At 43.9% G+C, this 22,718-nt stretch overlaps 2 protein-coding genes across 55 annotated transcripts; one reads left to right on the plus strand and one right to left on the minus strand.

Moving 5' to 3' along the window:
- Window positions 1–1,308: 1,308 nt before the first annotated feature.
- Window positions 1,309–16,246, minus strand: LOC125523084 (putative hexosyltransferase MUCI70). 50 transcript variants are annotated; one of them, XR_015607614.1, is made up of 11 exons: window positions 15,775–16,243; window positions 15,033–15,159; window positions 14,362–14,607; window positions 14,166–14,250; window positions 14,001–14,048; window positions 13,223–13,285; window positions 13,085–13,145; window positions 12,150–12,256; window positions 2,524–2,627; window positions 2,100–2,287; window positions 1,309–2,022 (listed from the first exon to the last, which is right to left on the minus strand). XR_015607614.1 is itself a non-coding variant. In XM_087526981.1 (10 exons), the coding sequence occupies exons 7-10, from the start codon at window positions 12,192–12,194 to the stop codon at window positions 1,862–1,864; spliced, it is 498 nt and encodes a 165-aa protein (XP_087383107.1). In that variant the 5' UTR covers window positions 12,195–12,256; window positions 13,085–13,145; window positions 13,223–13,285; window positions 14,001–14,257; window positions 14,362–14,607; window positions 15,033–15,159; window positions 15,775–16,238; the 3' UTR covers window positions 1,370–1,861. The 50 variants fall into 50 exon arrangements, 35 of the variants coding, with proteins under 35 accessions (XP_087383107.1, XP_087383119.1, XP_087383105.1 ...); XR_015607613.1 differs by having other exon boundaries at window positions 12,150–12,259; XR_015607625.1 differs by having other exon boundaries at window positions 1,370–2,022; window positions 12,150–13,145; window positions 14,001–14,084; window positions 14,166–14,257.
- Window positions 16,247–17,268: 1,022 nt separating this feature from the next.
- Window positions 17,269–22,495, plus strand: LOC125529664 (serine/threonine-protein kinase Aurora-3). 5 transcript variants are annotated; one of them, XM_087526923.1, is made up of 9 exons: window positions 17,269–17,573; window positions 18,355–18,409; window positions 18,547–18,670; window positions 18,773–19,015; window positions 19,778–19,873; window positions 21,017–21,231; window positions 21,323–21,395; window positions 21,507–21,642; window positions 22,034–22,495. In XM_087526923.1, exons 3-8 carry the CDS (start codon window positions 18,575–18,577, stop codon window positions 21,615–21,617), a joined length of 834 nt encoding a protein of 277 aa, XP_087383049.1. In that variant the 5' UTR covers window positions 17,269–17,573; window positions 18,355–18,409; window positions 18,547–18,574; the 3' UTR covers window positions 21,618–21,642; window positions 22,034–22,495. The 5 variants fall into 5 exon arrangements, with proteins under 5 accessions (XP_087383049.1, XP_087383040.1, XP_087383047.1 ...); XM_087526914.1 differs by having other exon boundaries at window positions 18,550–18,670; XM_087526921.1 differs by having other exon boundaries at window positions 18,364–18,409.
- The last annotated feature ends 223 nt before the right edge of the window (window positions 22,496–22,718 follow it).

Below are 22,718 nucleotides of genomic sequence, written 5' to 3' on the forward strand. Positions count from 1 at the left end.
AAGAATTATTCAATTTAAAAAATTGTAGAATTAGTGTAAAAAACACTCGTCATCACCACATTGATGATTCCAGGAAACAATTAAAAATAAAAAGAAGAGGGACAATAGCATTATACCATTTTTCATCCTAACATGAAAACATATAATGCACAAAGGTTGTTGAGGTGTTCTACAAATTTCAGAAGTTCAATGCACAAAGGAGCGGGTTGGTTTGTACTTCACAGAGCAATTGGCTAGATGTTCCGAGGATTCGAATTTGTACCTCGAGTTGTTTCTCAAACAGCCATCTCTGTGGTCGAAGAGGGTCGTTTAACTCCGTGTAAGCATTGCATGCCCAAAATACGTTAGCAGCTCACGACAAAACACATAGACGCTATCCTCTGACGCTGTGGTCGGGCTCTTCCCTAGTTTTATTTTCAAATTTTGAGCTGACGATGGAAGTGTTAGAGCATCTCCACCCAGCCCCTCAGGATGCCCCTCCCATAGGCTTTTTTTAACGCCGACAGTGGAAAATTACCCCAATCATGCCCCTAGTTTTTTTTAACTTAGCAGCTCACGGCAAAACACATAGACGCTATCCTCTGACGCTGTGGCCGGACTCTTCCCTAGTTTTATTTTCAAATTTTGAGCTGACGATGTAAGTGTTAGAGCATCTCCACCCAGCCGCCAGGATGCCCCTCTCATAGGCTTTTTTTAGCGCCGACAGTGGAAAATTACCCCAATCACGCCCCCACTATCTTGTTTTGCGCCGGATTTGGCCAAAATAACATCCGCCGATCCCAACCCAAAACCAGGGAGGGGTCCACCGGCGCTATTATTTGCATGCAACAAGCCCACTGTCAGCCTCTCACTCCCTCTCGCCCACTTCATCTCTTTTTCCTCTCATCTCTCTTGTCTTCTAGTGTTGGGGGAGGGCATATGACCCCCCCCCCCCCCCCGCCAATTTTTTCGTTTGCATGACCTAAACTGGCTGAAAAAATGGCTCCTGGGGAGACAAACGAATGGAGATACTCTTATGTATTCGAGAGTAATAGTATAAAGCTAGCCACCACGGCTTTTTAATAGAAAAAAGGACCACATAGATGGTATACACCACTTTGCATACCGCACTAGTGGTTGGGGCGCACCTTTGGTGCGCCGCTTGAGTGGAAGCTCTCCGGAGCCGGCCATGTAGGTGCCGACCATTTCGATTTCTGTTTTTTTTTGGGTGTGTTTGGCACATAGTTGGCCTCCAACAAAATGGACGAGCTTAACTACAATCAGTAGCATCAGTAGCAATTAATAAGGCTTGTAATGTTCCACTTGCTGTTATCTCCAATGGCGTGACGTCAAACTTCATTAAAATACAGAGAAGATTTTACAGGATACGTTATAAGAGAACATGAATTTAGAGGGTCAATTTTCAAGAAAACAATGATGCAACTCTATACATAGCCTCAGAGATCATGATGATTACACTACCCACATAATACACTCTCACCAAGGAGAAAACAACAGGAACATGATTCAAAACAAGAAAGGCAGCTTGCAGCTCTCCAGGATACCTCATCAATAATATAGCCTCAAACTCCAATAAAATTCTATTCTGTCAAAGATCCTGGCATTGTTCTTTCCAAAAAATCATCTGTCCACTGATGTTGTTTTCAGATAGTCCCTATGACGATGCGAAGATCCATCGTTATGCGGGATTTTTTGTGTAATTTCACAAGTTTGCACTCGGTACCAAGATGCAGTAGTACTTATAGGTTGCAAATGGAATGACGTGCCGCACAAAGCATTAACTCGAAAGTACCTGAACAACAAAATCACACCTTCCACAATCCAGGAACATGTCTACAGTCCAATTAACTCCTGATCTTATTTAGTTGTCAAAAAGAACTCTTGATCTTATTTTATCCCTCGCTGCGCTAAAGCTTAGCTGATCTCTTGAGGTGGAACGATCAACTTCATTGAACCAAAGGCATGTGAATAGATTGGTGATGGGTATGTGCTCTCCTATAATTACACAGCCCTCGGGGACATCTGTTCAAGAAAAATGTATCGCTTATGTTCTCAGGAGAAATATTTCTATATCAGAATTCAGCGAGAAGAACCATTACCGCTTGTAATAAGGAACTTAGCTGATGAATAATGGGTTAAACCCTCTCTCTTGTAGAACTCTATTTGGTTATCGATTGAAGCATTATCATACTTCCCACCAGCCTTGTTGGCCTCAGCTTCCTCAAGGACATCAAAGAGTCTATAATGCCTGGAAATAGCGAAGCGCACATTTTTCCTCCACAAGAATCTGCGGCATGACAGTGTATACAAAATCAAAATAATAAGAAGTCAAAATCTAGATAAGAGTAGACTTAATATTAAAGTAAGAATATGGTGCAGCTTGGATCTCTTAATACAACAGATAGAGCATAAGTGGCACTGGCAACAAGCAAACTTACTTTTTGACGGCATGCTTTCATTGAGTTGTGTGCAAAGTAGTTTATAAGTAGCAGACGGAGGTCAGTGAGAGAACGTGATGTTTACCTCTCTAACAACTGATAAGGATCCTTCACAAGTTTAAGTTTCCCATCGATCCAGAGTGAATACCGCACATCAGGAAAGAGTCGATGAAGTAATAGTTTTGGAACCTGTTTGAGGAAAATATCACAAGGTATTCAGTTAAAAAATTATCACAAGGAAAATACACGATTAGGAAAACAATTCGCTCATGCTGATTCGCATTAAGCATGGCATACTCTTGCCTTTCAACAGAACAGAAAATTGATTGTGGAGTCGAGAAACTTTTCACATACTGACCCAATGCAGAAAAGAATGAAAACATGTTGGATCAGTTATCTAGATAAGAGCACATGTTGCTTTTAGAAGATTGTGTAGAATTATCGTTACAACTACTCCCTCTGTCCCAGAATATAAGAACGTTTTTGACACTATCAATAGTGTCAAAAACGTTCTTATATTTTGGGACGGAGGAAGTAACTTTTAGTTTACATCGCTTGTGCACAATCTCCATGCCAGAAGTGTTGGAAATATGCCCTAGAGGCAATAATAAAATGGTTATTATTATATTTCTTTGTTCATGATAATTGTCTATTGTTCATGCTATAATTGTGTTATGCGGAAATCGTAATACATGTGTGAATACATAGACCACAACACGTCCCTAGTGAGCCTCTAGTTGACTAGCTCGTTGATCAAAAGATAGTCATGGTTTCCTGACTATGGACATTGGATGTCATTGATAACGGGATCACATCATTAGGAGAATGATGTGATGGACAAGACCCAATCCTAAGCTTAGCTCAAAGATCGTGTAGTTCATTTGCTGTAGCTTTTCTGAATGTCAAGTATCACTTCCTTAGACCATGAGATTGTGCAACTCCCGGATACCGTAGGAGTGCCATGGGTGTGCCAAACGTCACAACGTAACTAGGTGACTATAAAGGTACATTACAGGTATCTCCGAAAGTGTCTGTTGGGTTGGCACGAATCGAGACTAGGATTTGTCACTCCGTATGACAGAGAGGTATCTCTGGGCCCACTCGGTAATGCATCATCATAATGAGCTCAATGTGATCAAGTGGTTGATCACGGGATCATGCATTACGGTACGAGTAAAGTGACTTGCCGGTAACGAGACTGAACAAGGTATTGGGATACCGACGATCTCTCGGGAAAGTAACGTACCGATTAACAAAGGGAATTGTATACGGATTGATTGAATCCTCGACATCGTGGTTCATCCAATGAGATCATCGTGGAGCATGTGGGAGCCAACACGGGTATCCAGATCCCGCTGTTGGTTATTGGCCGGAGAGGCTTCTCGGTCATGTCTGCATGTCTCCCGAACCCGTAGGGTCTACACACTTAAGGTTCGGTGACGCTAGGGTTGTAGAGATATTAGCACACGGTAACCCGAAAGTTGTTCGGAGTCCCGGATGAGATCCCGGACGTCACGAGGAGTTCCGGAATGGTCCGGAGGTAAAGATTCATATATATGAAGTCCAGTTTCGGCCATCGGGAAGGTTTCGGGGGTCACCGGTATTGTACCGGGACCACCGGAAGGGTCCCGGGGGTCCACCGGGTGGGGCCACCTATCCCAGAGGGCCCCATGGGCTGAAGTGGGAGAGGAACCAGCCCCTAGTGGGCTGGTGCGCCCCCCTTGGGCCTCCCCCTGCGCCTAGGGTTAGAAACCCTAGGGGTGGGGGCGCCACCCTTGCCTTGGGGGCAAGGCACCCTCTTGGCCGCCGCCCCCCCTAGGAGATTGGATCTCCTAGGGCCGGCGCCCCCCCTAGGCACCCTATATATAGTGGGGGGAGGAAGGGCTACGCACCCAAGCCCCTGGCCTCTCCCTCTCCCTCCCGTGACACTCCTCCATCTCCCTTGCGCTTGGCGAAGCCCTGCCGAGATCACCGTTGCTTCCACCACCACGCCGTCGTGCTGCTGGATCTTCATCAACCTCTCCTTCCCCCTTGCTGGATCAAGTTGGAGGAGACGTCTTCCCAACCGTACGTGTGTTGAACGCGGAGGTGCTGTCCGTTCGGCACTTGTCATCGGTGATTTGAATCACGTCGAGTACGACTCCATCAACCCCGTTCTCTTGAACGCTTCCGCTCGTGATCTACAAGGGTATGTAGATGCACTCCTCTTTCCCTCGTTGATAGATGACTCCATAGATTGATCTTGGTGATGCGTAGAAAATTTTAAAATTCTGCTACGTTCCCCAACAGTGGCATCATGAGCTAGGTCTATGCGTAGTTACTATGCACGAGTAGAACACAAAGTAGTTGTGGGCGTCGATATTGTCAATTATCTTGCCGTTACTAGTCTTATCTTGATTCGGCGGCATCGTGGGATGAAGCGGCCCAGACCAACCTTACATGTACGCTTATGTGAGACCGGTTCCACCGACTGACATGCACTAGTTGCATAAGGTGGCTGGCGGGTGTCTGTCTCTCCCACTTTAGTCGGATCGGATTCGATGAACAGGGTCCTTATGAAGGGTAAATAGAAATTGGCAATTCACGTTGTGGTTTTGGCGTAGGTAAGAAACGTTCTTGCTAGAAACCTATAGCAGCCACGTAAAAACTTGCAACAACAATTAGAGGACGTCTAACTTGTTTTTGCAGCAAGTGTTTTGTGATGTGATATGGCCAAAGGATGTGATGAATGATATATGTGATGTATGAGATGATCATGTTCTTGTAATAGGAATCACGACTTGCATGTCGATGAGTATGACAACCGGCAGGAGCCATAGGAGTTGTCTTTATTTATTTATGACCTGCGTGTCAACATAAACGTCATGTAATTACTTTACTTTATTGCTAAAGCGTTAGCCATAGTAGTAGAAGTAATAGATGACGAGACAACTTCAAGAAGACACGATGATGGAGATCATGATGATGGAGATCATGGTGTCATGCCGGTGACAACGATGATCATGAAGCCCCGAAGATGGAGATCAAAGGAGCAAATGATATTGGCCATATCATGTCACTATTTGATTGCATGTGATGTTTATCATGTTTTACATCTTATTTGCTTAGAACGACGGTAGCTTAAATAAGATGATCCCTCGAAAAAATTTCAAGAAAGTGTTCCCCCTAACTGTGCACCGTTGTGAAGGTTCGTTGTTTTGAAGCACCACGTGATGATCGGGTGTGATAGATTCTAACGTTCGAATACAACGGGTGTAAGACAGATTTACACACGCAATACACTTAGGTTGACTTGACGAGCCTAGCATGTACAGACATGGCCTCGGAACACAGAAAACCGAAAGGTCGAGCATGAGTCGTATAGAAGATACGATCAACATGAAGATGTTCACCGATGTTGACTAGTCCGTCTCACGTGATGATCGAACACGGCCTAGTTAACTCGGATCATGTTATACTTAGATGACTAGAGGGATGTCTATCTGAGAGGGAGTTCATTGAATAATTTGATTAGATGAACTTAATTATCATGAACTTAGTCTAAAATCTTTACAATATGTCTTGTAGATCAAATGGCCAACGTTGTCCTCAACTTCAACGCGTTCCTAGAGAAAACCAAGCTGAAAGACGATGACAGCAACTATACGGACTGGGTCCAGAACCTGAGGATCATCCTCATAGCTGCCAAGAAAGATTATGTCCTAGAAGCACCGCTAGGTGACGCACCCGTCCCACAGAACCAAGACGTTATGAATGCTTGGCAGACACGTGCTGATGATTACTCCCTCGTTCAGTGCGGCATGCTTTACAGCTTAGAACCGGGGCTCCAAAAGCGTTTTGAGAGACACGGAGCATATGAGATGTTCGAAGAGCTGAAAATGGTTTTTCAAGCTCATACCCGGGTCGAGAGATATGAAGTCTCCGACAAGTTCTTCAGCTGTAAGATGGAGGAAAATAGTTCTGTCAGTGAGCACATACTCAAAATGTCTGGGTTGCATAACCGCTTGACTCAGCTGGGAATTAATCTCCCGGATGACGCGGTCATTGACAGAATCCTTCAGTCGCTTCCACCGAGCTACAAGAGCTTTGTGATGAACTTCAATATGCAGGGGATGGAAAAGACCATTCCTGAAGTATTTGCAATGCTGAAATCAGCAGAGGTAGAAGTCAAAAAGGAACATCAAGTGTTGATGGTGAATAAAACCACTAAGTTCAAGAAAGGCAAGGGTAAGAAGAACTTCAAGAAGGACGGCAAGCGAGTTGCTGCGCCCGGTAAGCAAGCTGCCGGGAAGAAGCCAAAGAATGGACCCAAGCTCGGGACTGAGTGCTTTTATTGCAAGGGAAGTGGTCACTGGAAGCGGAACTGCCCAAAATACTTAGCGGACAAGGGCCGGCATCACGAAAGGTATATGTGATATACATGTAATTGATGTGTACCTTACCAGTACTCGTAGTAGCTCCTGGGTATTTGATACCGGTGCGGTTGCTCACATTTGTAACTCAAAGCAGGAGCTGCGGAATAAGCAGAGACTGGCGAAGGACGAGGTGACGATGCGCGTCGGGAATGGTTCCAAGGTCGATGTGATCGCCGTCGGCACGCTACCTCTACATTTACCTACGGGATTAGTTTTAAACCTCAATAATTGTTATTTAGTGCCAGCTTTGAGCATGAACATTGTATCAGGATCTCATTTAATACGAGATGGCTACTCATTTAAATCCGAGAATAATGGTTGTTCTATTTATATGAGAGATATGTTTTATGGTCATGCTCCGATGGTGAATGGTTTATTCTTAATGAATCTCGAGCGTAATGCTACACATATTCATAGTGTGAACACCAAAAGATGTAAGGTTGATAATGATAGTCCCACATACTTGTGGCACTGCCGCCTTGGTCACATAGGTGTCAAACGCATGAAGAAGCTCCATGCAGATGGACTTTTAGAATCTCTTGATTACGAATCATTTGACACGTGCGAACCATGCCTCATGGGTAAAATGACCAAGACTCCGTTCTCAGGAACAATGGAGCGAGCAACCAACTTATTGAAAATCATACATACTGATGTGTGCGGTCCAATGAGTGTTGAGGCTCGCGGTGGCTATCGTTATGTTCTCACCCTCACTGATGACTTGAGTAGATATGGGTATGTCTACTTAATGAAACACAAGTCTGAGACCTTTGAAAAGTTCAAGGAATTTCAGAGTGAGGTTGAGAATCAACGTGACAAGAAAATCAAGTTCTTGCGATCAGATCGTGGCGGAGAATACTTGAGTCACGAATTTGGCACACACTTAAGGAAATGTGGAATAGTTTCACAACTAACGCCGCCTGGAACACCTCAGCGTAATGGTGTGTTCGAACGTCGTAATCGCACTCTATTAGATATGGTGCGATCTATGATGTCTCTTACCGATTTACCGCTATCATTTTGGGGCTATGCTTTAGAGACTGCCGCATTCACTTTAAATAGGGCTCCGTCGAAATCCGTTGAGACGACACCGTATGAATTATGGTTTGGGAAGAAACCTAAGTTGTCGTTTCTAAAAGTTTGGGGATGCGATGCTTATGTCAAGAAACTTCAACCTGAAAAGCTCGAACCCAAATCGGAAAAATGCGTCTTCATAGGATACCCTAAAGAAACTGTTGGGTATACCTTCTACCTCAGATCCGAAGGCAAGATCTTTGTTGCCAAGAATGGGTCCTTTCTAGAGAAAGAGTTTCTCTCGAAAGAAATAAGTGGGAGGACAGTAGAACCTGATGAAGTATTACCTCTTGAACCGGTAAATGGCGTAGCTCAAGAAAATGTTCCTGAGGTGCCTGCACCGACTAGAGAGGAAATTGATGATGATCATGAAACTTCAGATCAAGTTGCTACTGAACTTCGTAGGTCCACAAAGACACGTTCCGCACCAGAGTGGTATGGCAACCCTATCTTGGAAATCATGTTGTTAGACAACGGTGAACCTTCGAACTATGAAGAAGCGATGGCGGGCCCGGATTCCGACAAATGGCTGGAAGCCATGAAATCCGAGATAGGATCCATGTATGAAAACGAAGTATGGACTTTGACTGACTTGCCCGTTGATCAGCGAGCCATAGAAAATAAATGGATCTTTAAGAAGAAGACAGACGCGGATGGTAATGTGACCATCTATAAAGCTCGGCTTGTCGCTAAGGGTTATCGACAAGTTCAAGGGGTTGACTATGATGAGACTTTCTCACCCGTAGCGAAGCTGAAGTCCGTCCGAATCATGTTAGCAATTGCCGCATTCTATGATTATGAGATGTGGCAAATGGACGTCAAAACGGCATTCCTTAATGGTTTCCTTAAGGAAGAATTGTATATGATGCAGCCGGAAGGTTTTGTCGATCCTAAGAATGCTGACAAGGTGTGCAAGCTCCAACGCTCGATTTATGGGCTGGTGCAAGCATCTCGGAGTTGGAACATTCACTTTGATGAGATGATCAAAGCGTTTGGGTTTATGCAGACTTATGGAGAAGCCTGCATTTACAAGAAAGTGAGTGGGAGCTCTATAGCATTTCTCATATTGTATGTGGATGACATACTGTTGATGGGAAATGATATAGAATTCTTGGAAAGCATAAAGGCCTACTTGAACAAGTGTTTTTCAATGAAGGACCTTGGAGAAGCTGCTTATATATTAGGCATCAAGATCTATAGAGATAGATCAAGACGCCTCATTGGTCTTTCACAGAGTACGTACCTTGACAAGATATTGAAGAAGTTCAAAATGGATCAGTCAAAAAAGGGGTTCTTGCCTGTATTGCAAGGTACGAGATTGAGCATGGCTCAATGCCCAACCACGGCAGAAGATAGAGAAAAGATGAGTGTCGTCCCTTATGCCTCGGCCATATGGTCTATCATGTATGCTATGCTGTGTACCAGACCTGATGTAAACCTTGCCGTAAGTTTGGTAGGAAGGTACCAAAGTAATCCCGGCATGGAACACTGGACAGCGGTCAAGAATATCCTGAAGTACCTGAAAAGGACCAAGGATATGTTTCTCGTTTATGGAGGTGGCGAAGAGCTCGTCGTAAAGGGTTACGTCGACGCTAGCTTCGACACAGATCTGGATGACTCTAAGTCACAAACCGGATACGTGTATATTTTGAATGGTGGGGCAGTAAGCTGGTGCAGTTGCAAGCAAAGCGTCGTGGCGGGATCTACATGTGAAGCAGAATACATGGCAGCCTCGGATGCAGCACAAGAAGCAATCTGGGTGAAGGAGTTCATCACCAACCTAGGAGTCATACACAATGCGTCGGGGCCGATGACTCTCTTCTGTGACAACACTGGAGCTATTGCCCTTGCCAAGGAGCCCATGTTTCACAGGAAGACCAAGCATATCAAGCGTCGCTTCAACTCCATTCGTGAAAGTGTTCAAAATGAAGACATAGAGGTTTGTAAAGTACATACGGACCTGAATGTAGCAGATCCGTTGACTAAACCTCTCCCTAGAGCAAAACATGATCAACACCAGAACTGCATGGGTGTTCGATTCATCACAATGTAACTAGAATATTGACTCTAGTGCAAGTGGGAGAGGCAATAATAAAATGGTTATTATTATATTTCTTTGTTCATAATAATTGTCTATTGTTCATGCTATAATTGTGTTATCCGAAAATCGTAATACATGTGTGAATACATAGACCACAACACGTCCCTAGTGAGCCTCTAGTTGACTAGCTCGTTGATCAAAAGATAGTCATGGTTTCCTGACTATGGACATTGGATGTCATTGATAACGGGATCACATCATTAGGAGAATGATGTGATGGACAAGACCCAATTCTAAGCTTAGCTCAAAGATCGTGTAGTTCGTTTGCTGTAGCTTTTCTGAATGTCAAGTATCATTTCCTTAGACCATGAGATTGTGCAACCCCCGGATACCGTAGGAGTGCCTTGGGTGTGCCAAACGTCACAACGTAACTGGGTGACTATAAAGGTACATTACAGATATCTCCGAAAGTGTCTGTTGGGTTGGCACGAATCGAGACTGGGATTTGTCACTCCGTATGACGGAGAGGTATCTCTAGGCCCACTCGGTAATGCATCATCATAATGAGCTCAATGTGATCAAGTGGTTGATCACGGGATCATGCATTACGGTACGAGTAAAGTGACTTGCCAGTAACGAGACTGAACAAGGTATTGGGATACCGACGATCGAGTCTCAGGCAAATAACGTACCGATTGACAAAGGGAATTGTATACGGATTGATTGAATCCTCGACATCATGGTTCATCCGATGAGATCATCGTGGAGCATGTGGGAGCCAACATGGGTATCCAGATCCAGCTATTGGTTATTGACCGGAGAGGCTTCTCGGTCATGTCTGCATGTCTCCCGAACCCGTAGGGTCTACACACTTAAGGTTCGGTGGCGCTAGGGTTGTAGAGATATTAGCACACGGTAACACGAAAGTTGTTCGGAGTCCCGGATGAGATCCCGAACGTCAAGAGGAGTTCCGGAATGGTCCGGAGATAAAGATTCATATATAGAAAGTCCAGTTTCGGCCATCGGAAAGGTTTCGGGGGTCACCGGTATTGTACCGGCACCACCAGAAGGGTCCCGCGGGTCCACCGGGTGGGGCCACCTATCCCGGAGGGCCCCATGGGCTGAAGTGGGAGGGGAACCAGCCCCTAATGGGCTGGTGCGCCCCCCCTTGGGCCTCCCCTGCGCCTAGGGTTAGAAACCCTAGGGGTGGGGGCGCCACCCTTGCCTTGGGGGGCAAGGCACCCCCTTGGCCGCCCCCCTAGGAGATTGGATCTCCTAGGGCCGGCGCCCCCCCTAGGCACCCTATATATAGTGGGGGGAGGAAGGGCTACGCACCCAAGCCCCTGGCCTCTCCCTCTCCCTCCCGTGACACTCCTCCATCTCCCTTGCGCTTGGCGAAGTCCTGCCGAGATCACCGTTGCTTCCACCACCACGCCGTCGTGCTGCTGGATCTTCATCAACATCTCCTTCCCCCTTGCTGGATCAAGTTGGAGGAGACGTCTTCCCAACCGTACGTGTGTTGAACACGGAGATGCTGTCCGTTCGGCCCTTGGTCATCGATGATTTGAATCATGTCGAGTACGACTCCATCAACCCCGTTCTCTTGAACGCTTCCGCTCGTGATCTACAAGGGTATGTAGATGCACTCCTCTTTCCCTCGTTGATAGATGACTCCATTGATTGATCTTGGTGATGCGTAGAAAATTTTAAAATTCTGCTACATTCCCCAACAAGAAGTAACTGGCACCTAAAAGATTCAGTTAGGAAAATCAAATAACTAAATGTACAGTGCAGCAACGGCGAACCGGCCTCAAAACTCTGTCAATTCAGTAGTATTTTTATTTATTTTCTTCACAATGAACTGCACAGTGATTTTAGGCTAATTTTGACGAAAGCTGTGGGGTCAGGATAAGGAAGGTTGTGCACAACAACCACCCGCCACAGCCCGATTCTTTTCGTATTATCAATGATCTTCTTTATTGCAGCTTCAGTTTCTTCATCCAGAAACATGAAGCAAACAACATCTTTTGAAAATGTACTAATCTTTTCTGATTGTTGCATTATATCATAATTCCCTGAGAAAAACAAATAAGAAAGCTCACACACAACGTGCAATTAGCACCGACATGGAAACATGACACCATGTAAATATAATTGGCATAGAAAAGAAGATGCAGTTACCAAAAATAGCAGAAGCAACTGTCCCCTGGCACTGCCGCATCTCATACAGATCAGCTTCTTCTAGACCGAATGCAGTATTGAGACCATGTATCTCCCCCCTCAAAAATCTACTGAAAAGTAGGAAGTACCAAGAGGTTACATTCAACGGATGTGGCATGGATCAAAGCATACTCGTTTTTACTTGATTTGATGACATATCAATCAGGAATAAGCAATATTAGAAAGCCTACACATCTCAGCATCACCAAGATGTGTAGATTTCTCCTTTTCTCCTTGAGCATAAATATTAACCTTAGATTTTTTTACGAGTCTATCACCTGCAGTAGGTGTTGAGTGCGTAAAAACAACACAATACTAAGAGCATGGCCCCAATTATAGCACTGAACAAAAGCTCAAAAAAAAATTTATAGCACTGAACAAGATAATACTGAGAGCATGGCAGCACATCAAACATGATTAGTTGCAACATGTGAAGCTAATTGAATAAGCAACACCAAATTAGGCATAGACCTTTTAAAAATTCAGTAGGAACCACTGATTAAATTATAAGCATTGGACCAACATTATCTCATTAATGCTGAGGGGCACATAAGGAGGTTATCGTAGCCCCAAGAACACAGGAGCACGGACACGCCCAGTCAGTTGGTACAACTAAAGTCTGATTTTTTAATAACCAACATTGGTTTCAGATTTTATATCGCTCAGACTGCATAAAAATAGAGTACACAGGCTGGATCGTGTTTCCTCAATCAAATTATAGTAATTGTTCATGGAAGCAGTCATAGTGTACATTGTACACAAATGCAATCGTTTCTTTCAGCTTGAAGCAGAGAACCACCAAGAAAAAAGGAGGAGGGAGTATCAAGCACATATTTATCTTGTCAAAAATCAGATACTCGGCCTTCAAATGAGTGCAAGAAATCTGAACAATTTACTCATTAATGCCAGGTTCCTGCCCACCAAACTGATTGCATGGGAAAGTAAGGAACTCAAAACCTGTGGTTGCATCAAATTGTAAGCATAATATATCATAACTGAAAATCAAGGACTGATCATATGCAGATAGATCATACCCTGGTCCTTGTACTTCTTGTACAATTGAGCCAGTTCCATCTAGTTGGAATCGGTCTAAGATACTGTAGTAGTTACAGGAAACGATTGTCTTTGTTAATATAATAAAATGGTAATCCTTTCAGTATTTACATCACTTGGCACATGGAGAATTAGATGAAACAATCAATGTCACGACACTTAGATGCGCAAAAAGTCTGGGTGTCCAACTCCATACCAACTTGATCAGAGTAGTTTTGTTTGCATGCATAGAAAACTTTGATGCAAATCGTAAATGCTGATCGTAATGACCCACAAACTACTGAGATGATGGGGGTATTTAGCAGAACAATATTTTAACCTTTGAATTGTGCGATATACACATTTACTCTTCTTTGATCTATGGAATATACTTTGTGTGTCGGTACTTCTGTTCAACAAAGAAAAGAAGAAGAGATGTTTGGTTTCATTTTCAGTGAAGTGGCGAAATAACCCTAAAGTAGTATCTGCAAATGAGTCTTTAGATGATAGATGTTTAGGCCTTCCACTTTCGTAAGCTTCAGAACGCCCTTGGGAGTTGCTTTTGTGTAAGAGATATTGAAGTGAACTGTTTAGAGTGGAGAATAAAAAATTATAAAATACTTGAAAAAAAAGGAAAACCATCACTCAACTTTCAGGTCCCTCAAGCTTGTTCACAGCCTCTACAGAATACTGATGTAGATCGAGAAGATGACCATCGGGTTATAGTACTGTCCAAAGTCCAAACCACCACTTTGGAAATCAAAGTGCAAGTTGCCTTACCTGGTCCCGTGCGCCGAGGCATGACACCATCGACCCATTCCTCCCAACCTTGCTTGCATTCGTGCATTATGCCTAATCACTTAACTGAACTAAACTAAATGTAGTGGGATGGGGATGAATTATACTGAGATGACAGATTAACATAGACACATAGTAGGAGCTTACTTGTTGCCTCTGATCTTGAACCAGGTCTGCTTTTGGGAGTAGGAAAGGTCGCCCTTGCAGGAGGCCGAGCGTGGGACTCATGTTACTACAGACTGAAATCAATCATCAACATCACAACATATCTTCCAATAAATCTGATCTATTTGGTCTGCAGCAGGACGAGTGGAGAATAAAAGAGAAAAAGAATCCATCTCACCCGGTGGATTCTAGGACGTCCATGCAGATCTTGTAGCGCCCTTGTGCAGATCTTCGTTGTAGGCTAGCTGCCGCTCGGCGCTCGGTGGCCAGCACCTTCGTAGCCAATCCCCTGAACGCCTCCCCTCACCTGGGAGAAAATCCGACGATGGCCCGTTCTTCAAATTCCCACGTCTGTTAATTTCTTGTTTATCGATGCTGCTCTTCTTCTCTTCCCTCCTTTGAGCAAAAGGATCAACACCAGGCTCTGTAATAAATCATACTTAGTTAAAAGGGTAACAGAACGCAAACATGTTTGCACTAACTATACTGACAATGAAGACCCAAGAGATCCAGTCAGTGATAAATGAAAAAAAATTACTGAAGCAAAAGTGTGCAGGTTGTTAAGCATATGTGTCAGTGTCACAACACACGACTGCAATATTATGTAAATCTCGAAATGATTGCTACTCGCTAGATTCAGTTACTCAAAATGCGAAGAGCATTGGAGGCTTAAAAAGAACATTGGACTAAATCGGTGTACATAAGCAGAAGCAAGCAGGCTGTTAAGCATTTGTGTCACAGCTCATGATAACTGCAATATGTACTTGGCACGGGAAAGCTCCAACAAATAACTACACTTGTTACAAAACAAGATTCACCAGCCACAGATAGAAAAGACAAGTTGCTCACCATCTGTCAGTTTGGCTTCAACGATGGGAACACTCTGTCATCATTAACACAACCATAGCAGTAAGTCCGCTTCCAGGAATTAGCTTGCTCGTCCCATGCACGCACTTCTTCTTGTACTTGATAATCCCTGCAGGTATGTTCATGTTATGCTAAGTCCAAGCAAATACACTTGAAATAAAAACACCCAGAAAGCCAGCAAGAATAACAAGTTCACCTTTCGATTTCGCAAACCGCTCCCACTTTACACACATATCAATGTCATAAGTAGCACAACCAAAACAATCAACTAACGGTACTGCAAAATTTTCTTCTATAGATGTACATCACATCCACCTATATAGAGCCATACGCCCATATCCCATTAGGACTGTACATGGATTAGAAATTGAAACCCTAGGGATAAGGAGTGTCAGGAGGGGGCCAACTGAAACCCCACAGGCATCGATGCCACTTGGGGAATCAAACCCCAAGAAAAGAACATGGACTTAAGTTCTAAAGTATTGTGATAAACATGTACTAAGAGGTAAGCATCCATTGATAGTATCTCCCATAATCATGTGTTATGGCCCCTTCACTAATTAATAGCATGTCATCATAACCAAATCGAGTTGGTGAACAATAGAAACTGATTTAGGACAGTGGTGATGACAAAATCAGCAGCAGCGGCAGAGCATCAATAGCAAGCAGCAGCAATCAACAACAGGAACGACCGGCGACAGAGGGAGTTGGGAGGGTGAAGTACCTTGTTGCATTTATCGACCTTTCTTCCTAACGGAAGAAGAGCAGCGGCAGCAACGACCTGTACAGACGCGAAGTGGTGGGGGCAGCAGCGAGGGCACCTCCGGCTCGCCTTCCTCACCGCCGTCCCGCGATACAAACTCCGATCCACCGCTGCGGCCTCTACTCCTCCGCCGAGTCCCCCCAGTTCCAGCCTCTTCTCCTCCTTCCTCCCAGCTTGGTCTCTAAGGTCGATGTCCACGGATCGCGCTCGGCCGCCGCGCCGCTTCGCTCTGCTATGCCCATCGGCCGCAGCCGCACCTCCACTGTCGACCGACGTAGCTCTCTGCGGTCGTTGCTGGCACCGGCCTTCCTCGTCCGCCGATGGACAGCGCGCGGGGGGCCGAGGAGAAGAGGCGTGAGTGAGGGAGACGAGGAGGTCGCGTGCGAGGAAGGGGAAAGGGGATTGCGTGCTTCCTGAGGGGAGGGTGTATCTGGGGAGATATTTCATTCTCTCCTAACCAATCACAGCTCAGCCGCACAGAACACCGTTCCAATCCCACGTCGTCGGCAGTGTTTTTTGTCCCTGGCTAGTCCGACGTGGACACGCCCAATGAAGGGCCTCGATGCACACCTTATTATTTTGGATAAAGAGAAGTATATATTTCAACTCTGAACTTTTGCCCTAATCTAATTTACAACCCCGAACTTCAATACCGTCTAAATTACAACCCCCAACTCTCAAAACCGGTCAGGATTCAACCCTTCACTACCTCTTGACCGGTTTTGATCAAGTTGACCGGTTTTGACCCGCTGACTAGGTGAACAGTAAATTAAAAAAAAATCTATTTCTTATTTTTTTCACATGGTGAATAGTATCTTTTTTAAGTTACAATTTTTTAGTTTGTTTGGACATTTGAGTAGCTCTCAAAAAAAAGACAAATGTGGAGTCTGTGAAACAGTTAACTGTCGTGATTGTTTGGGCTGATTTTGTTTTTTTGGCTGAGAGCTACTTAGATGTTCGAACACGATGAAAATTGGCACGGACCTCACATATTGATACATCTTCCATGGAAAAATATTCTTTTTTTAACTTTTTTTGTTTTTTAAATTTACTGTTCAGACGGAGGAAAAATCAAAATTATTTTTTGAATTTTTTTTACTTTTTAAAATTTACTGTTCACCCTGTGAAAAAAATAAATTATTTGTGATTTTTATATTTTTTATTTTTTAAAATTTACTGTTGACTAGTCAACGGGTCAAAATCCGGTCAACTAGGTCAAAACCGGTCAACAGAGAGAGAAGGGTTGAATTATGACCGGTTTTAAGAGTTGGGGGTTGTAATTTAGATGGTATTCGAGTTCAGAGTTGTAAATTAGACTAGAGCAAAAATTCGGGTTGAAATATGCACCTTTTGGATACCAGTCCTTGTCCGACACCACGTATCAAACCGTTGAGTGCTGATACCCGTACGACCATTGTACGACGATTCAAAATAAACTGCCTCACTGGATCTTGCATCTACCCAAATCGGAAATGGAAGTTTCGTACGTGCAGCAGTTCCGGCACTCCCTCCCGAGCGAACGCCAGAGAGGCCTCCTTCCCGACCGCGACAGCTAGGGGTTCCCAGCCGCCGGCGGCCTGCCGCCACGACTGCCAGCCCGACGCCGCGGCGCGCCCAGCCGGCCGAAGCGTCCGCTGCCCCGCCGCCGGCACAGGAGCCCGGCAGCGCCTCCCTCCGTCGAGCAGCCGCTCCCACCAACAGCGCCTCCCGCCCAGCAACGCCTCCTCCCGGAGCTACGCCGGCGACCAGTCCATAGGCAGGTAGACAGCACTCCTTCTTCCTCCCTCTTCCGTCGCCCCCCTCCCTCCTTCCTCTTGCATCCTCTGTCTGTTCAATTTTTTTTCCTGATTTTTTGTATCGGATGAAAACTTGCTGTAGATTGGATATTGTATCGGATGAATACTTTCTGTAGATTGGATATTGTATCGGATGAATACTTGCTGTAGATTGGATATTGGATACTTGCTGCATGATTTTTCCAGTGCATGCTCAGGTTTATATGTGGAAGGATTTTGCCTCACAGGTGTTTGTGATAATGCTTGTAGGGGCAAATGTTTACAGATTGTAGTTTGATTTATTTTTTCAGATGAGAAAATGTTGTTGTTTGAACATGTTAGCGGTGGAACGTGCAATGACTGGCGATATATGCAATGGAAAGCTTAAGTTGTTTTATCTGCACCGTCTTAACCTGAAACCAAAGCTTAGCAGTAAGATGCAATTTTGAGAGAGCAGGAGCCTTGTCTTGGTTATACTGGCCGAAATTGGTTAACACATTAGTACTGGTGGTATTGTTGGCATGATAGATGTCGCAAATCTTGTTTAGGATTGGGAATACAGTGGTACTGTTACACTGTGTTGTTGATTTTAACAGTTAGACCTAAAGTTATTGTTTCCCCTTTTGCATGTTAGCTGATTGATCTTCAGGTTCCACCTTTCGTATTATGCCATGATAGATGTCCAGCTAACTAATTATTTGATTTGCTGCTCCATATTCATTTTACACTTACTAAAAGTCTAATTCTATACCTTTGGAACTTGGAGTTTGAACAGGGCATCAACATTGTCAATTGGAGAGGCTTGGAGAGAAAACAAGGAGGTAATCTGCCGTTCCTAGCTTTTATACATTTCTTTTGCGAACTGAATAAAGTAGAATGTATCCCCGTATGGGCGATTTTCTGAAATGGTGAATTTACGTATCCCTATCGTTGCATTTAACGTCTCTCCACCAACCAGCAGCGCCTCCGTCGTCCTCGCCCCTCTAATGGAGCGGCCGGAGTGGAGGCTCTCCGACTTCGAGATCGGCAAGTTCATCGGCGAGGGCAAGTTCGGCAAGGTCTATCTCGGCCGCGAGAAGCAGGTAGACCCTTGAAACCCTAGCCCCCGAACCTTCAAACTTGGATTTCCCCAGAATACTTCAACTCTGATGGAGCTAACATGGCGGAAAACTTCGGCGATCCAGAGCGGCTACGTGGTGGCGCTCAAGGTGACATACAAAGCGAAGCTGCAGAAGTACCGGTTCCACGCGCACCTGCGGCGGGAGATCGAGATCCAGCATGGCCTTGACCACCCCAACGTGCTCCGACTCTTCGCCTGGTTCCACGACGCCGAGCGAGTCGTCCTCGTCCTCGAGTATGCCGCCCGCGGAGAGCTCTACAAGCTCCTCCGCAGCGTCGGCCACTTCTCGGAGCGGACCGCCGCCACCGTGAGCCCTCCCCATCCCTTTCCTGCCGTCTTACTTTCTCCCAGCCGCGCGGCGTTTATTGATTCGATCAACCCAGTTGTTATTCGCAATCTGCGATGAAGCTTGAACGTTTTGAGCTCTGACCGCCCCACAGAAATGCCTATAAAATCGATAGAGGACTTTGTCTAGCATTTCATTGGTGAAGTATTTACTTTGATTGAGGTCATGTGAGAAGATCAATGAAAAGGGTAGTGTCTCTACCTTAGCATATTTGTTAGTAGGTGTTCTAAAACAATACTATGTGTTTAGTCATGCCTTGTTGAAATTAGTAAACTGTCTGATCGTTAAGGATTTTGGCATGAGTTATTCATTTTATTTCGGTATGATGGATCTCTGTACATCACTGCAAGATGAAGAACTTCTTAAGAACTCCAGATCATCTTTAGAAACACAAGGCAAAAGCCTCACCCACCCTCTTTCATAAACGATGGAGTGGAGAAAATCTGTCATTTTCTGTACACAAAGCCCATCTCAAGAGTGACACTTCTAACCCAGTCTGAGATCTAAACCATCCAACCCGAAGATCCAAACACAGTAAATCGTATTTCTATATTCTGAACAGTAATGAGTCAAACAAACAGTCTGCTTAGTATGACATGTACTCTGTTTGTGATATACTGCACATGAGGCTGTCAAACATGATGGACCTATGTTGCTTTTCTTCTGACTTACCATTGTTGTGCTGGATTTTCTGTTAATCCAATTCATTTTCTTTTGCTTTAGTATGTAGCAAGCCTTGCTGGTGCACTGGCGTACTGTCACAAGAAGCAGGTAATTCACAGGGACATCAAGCCGGAAAATTTGCTCCTTGATATCGAGGTTGGTTCTTCTGCATGCAGCTGCTGCACCCAATGTGTTATCGTATCAGAGTGCTTATTTTGAGAAATTAAATAGGGCAATATTTTGATATGCCAGTGATAAATGTACTGTTTATTTCTTGGCCATCCATGTTTATCAACAACATGGAATTCAACTACATCATTGCTGTAAATTAGCCTACCTTTTTTTTGTGGAAAGTAAATTATGCCTACCAACAGATGGATTAAACAATAATTGGACCCATGCATTGCTGCAGTAATTTTAGTACCATTTTGTGCTCTAATGAAATGCATGTATGTTTCTTGGAAGAGTGGGAATGCATGTTTGTGCATTGTGATTAGTTTTTTTACTTATAGATATGGACGATATGTGAAAATTACTTGTGAGATCAGATAAAAGAGACAATAGATCCCATTTGCCTTGGCCTTACTGCAAGCATAAACTATCAAGATATCCTTTTAGGCTGAAAGTTTATGAAGATATATGTGGAGAATTTCAGGAGCTATACATTTGTGAAAGCACTATACATCTCGTGTGTTTGCAACTTATGACTATTGGTGATTAATCCAATTGAAGAGAAATTTGAGGTTATGGCAGACATAGCTTGTATTTTTCAGTTAGCTGTATAACAGAGACGAAATAGCAGATACGTGGTATCTTACTCTATAATTATTTGTAAGTGAAAGAGTGCAGTGTAATATTTGACATCCCAAAGTTTTAAAACTCGAATGCGCTGTCCACCAATGTACATGGGCGCCCCATTTCTTTTCTTTGACTAATAGTACACGTTTTGCAGGTAAATACTGCTGGTCGTACATGATTATGCTGATTTGCACTTGCGTAGTATATATGATTGTAAACACCTGGTTACTTTGTAGATGCATGTCCTGTATACCTTCCTCGAGATTACTGAGGAGCTACTTATGTCGCAATAGAGACTATCAAATACTGTCAGACACCTTATTAGTTGTGCTGTCCACATCCATATGAGTAAGAAACTATAGTAAAGACCATCATTTGTTGTGCTGTCCACATTGGTATGTGAGAGCTGATTGCTGTTGACACTTTTAACTCTTTCTCTGTCCATAAGATGCTGAGTTTTTTTAATCTATTTATAAAAGTTACTTAATTTCCATTTTGCAGGGCCGACTTAAAATTGCAGACTTTGGATGGGCGGTTCGATCAAATGCTAAACGTCACACACTCTGTGGCACAATAGATTACCTGGCACCAGAGATGGTAGAGAAAAAGGCTCACGATTACGCTGTTGACAACTGGACTTTAGGAATCCTGTGCTACGAGTTTTTGTATGGCTCGCCACCCTTTGAAGCTGCAGAACAGCAAGATACCCTGATGAGGTAAGAGCTACAATGTTTCTGTAGCTACAGTGTGTGTGTTTTGCCTGGTCTTCCTTTGATACACATTCTCTGGAACATTAATTTTGAGCAGGATAGTCAAAGTGGACTTGCTGTTCCCTAAAACTCATGACATATCTGCAGATGCCAAGGATCTAATTTGCAAGGTAACATTTGAAATATTGGTATCTCTTTTTTTTTTGGGGGGGGGGGGGGGGGGGGTAATGGGTTCTTATATCCTATGGAGATGAAGTTGAGAGTATGAATTTTGTATGCAGCTGTTAGTGAAGGATTCAAGCAAAAGGATTTCTCTTGACGATATTTTGAAGCATCCATGGATTGTAAAGAATGCAGAACCTTCAGGGAGTTGCATTGAGCAAAAAAACTAGTGCCTAAGCTCCTTGGGAAGTTCACGTATGTGTTTCACTAAAAGGCTAACTGAATATGCATGCTATTTTGCAATCGAATTACTGGTCAGCCTATAATCCTGTACTGTACTCAGAAATCTTAATACAATACATTTGCTAATCAAGATAAGTTTAAGCGGTAAATTCTGTTGAACACTTCAACAAATTCAACGTTCTGGGATCAATTTCTAGAAAAAAAATCTGTTATATTGATAGCGTAGCATATGTTTTGCTATACCAGAATAATCACTCGGAAATGCAAACTCAAGAGTGTATCAGCAAGTATGTCGCAGTACATTTTCATATCCAGCTTGGTTACCCTGTCTGAAATACAGTTCCAACATGATTTAATCAATTTATATAACATGCTCTGATGCCACCTTAAATTCATACTGCAGATTTCTTGATAACGTCTGGGAGCAATGTTCCTGTGCAGGATATGTCATTTGATGTTAGTGTGTGGTCTTTTGCGGCCTCCTCTTATTTGTTGTTTGAATTCAAAACTTAAATACAATTACAAAGGAGATTGGGAGAGAGTTGAATCTTGTCCCAACTCCCAACCTTGCTGATATGGCTAGTCATGTTCTGCCCAGTTGTAAAACTCCCTAGTCATTTTCTTTGTAACACTATTAGTAATATACAAGAGGCAAGGCGTATAATGAGTGGCAAGAATTTTCTTCATAAGCAATATGCCGGACATTTTGATAGGTAGCCAGGTTAACAATGTTGTGGACATTTGTAGTCTTCCATGCGTTAGAGTTGTCTTGCAGGTGCCTTGGATTGGGCCCTGATATTATCTGTAGCTGTGAGAATTATATAACAAGCTTGTCATTGATTGTTTATGTACAAAATTTCAGCAATGGGTCAGGCCACTATAGTTGCCAGCGAAACAGTTCTTCTCTTTGCTCCTCTTCCTGGATGAAGGAAGAGCTGTATTGTCCTCTGTGAATGAATCTTTTTCCAACCAGGACAAGTACCGATGGTAGCTGCCATACACGACGTGGTCGCCGATCAATCTGGAGAGCAACTGTCTGACCGCAATTCTCCGGTGAAATTTTCTTTAGCAACGGAATATCTCTCTCC

Source organism: Triticum urartu, chromosome 1A (assembly GCF_056163025.1).
Source record: "Triticum urartu cultivar PI428250 chromosome 1A, HENAU_Tu73, whole genome shotgun sequence".
In the NCBI taxonomy this organism is placed as follows: domain Eukaryota; kingdom Viridiplantae; phylum Streptophyta; class Magnoliopsida; order Poales; family Poaceae; genus Triticum; species Triticum urartu.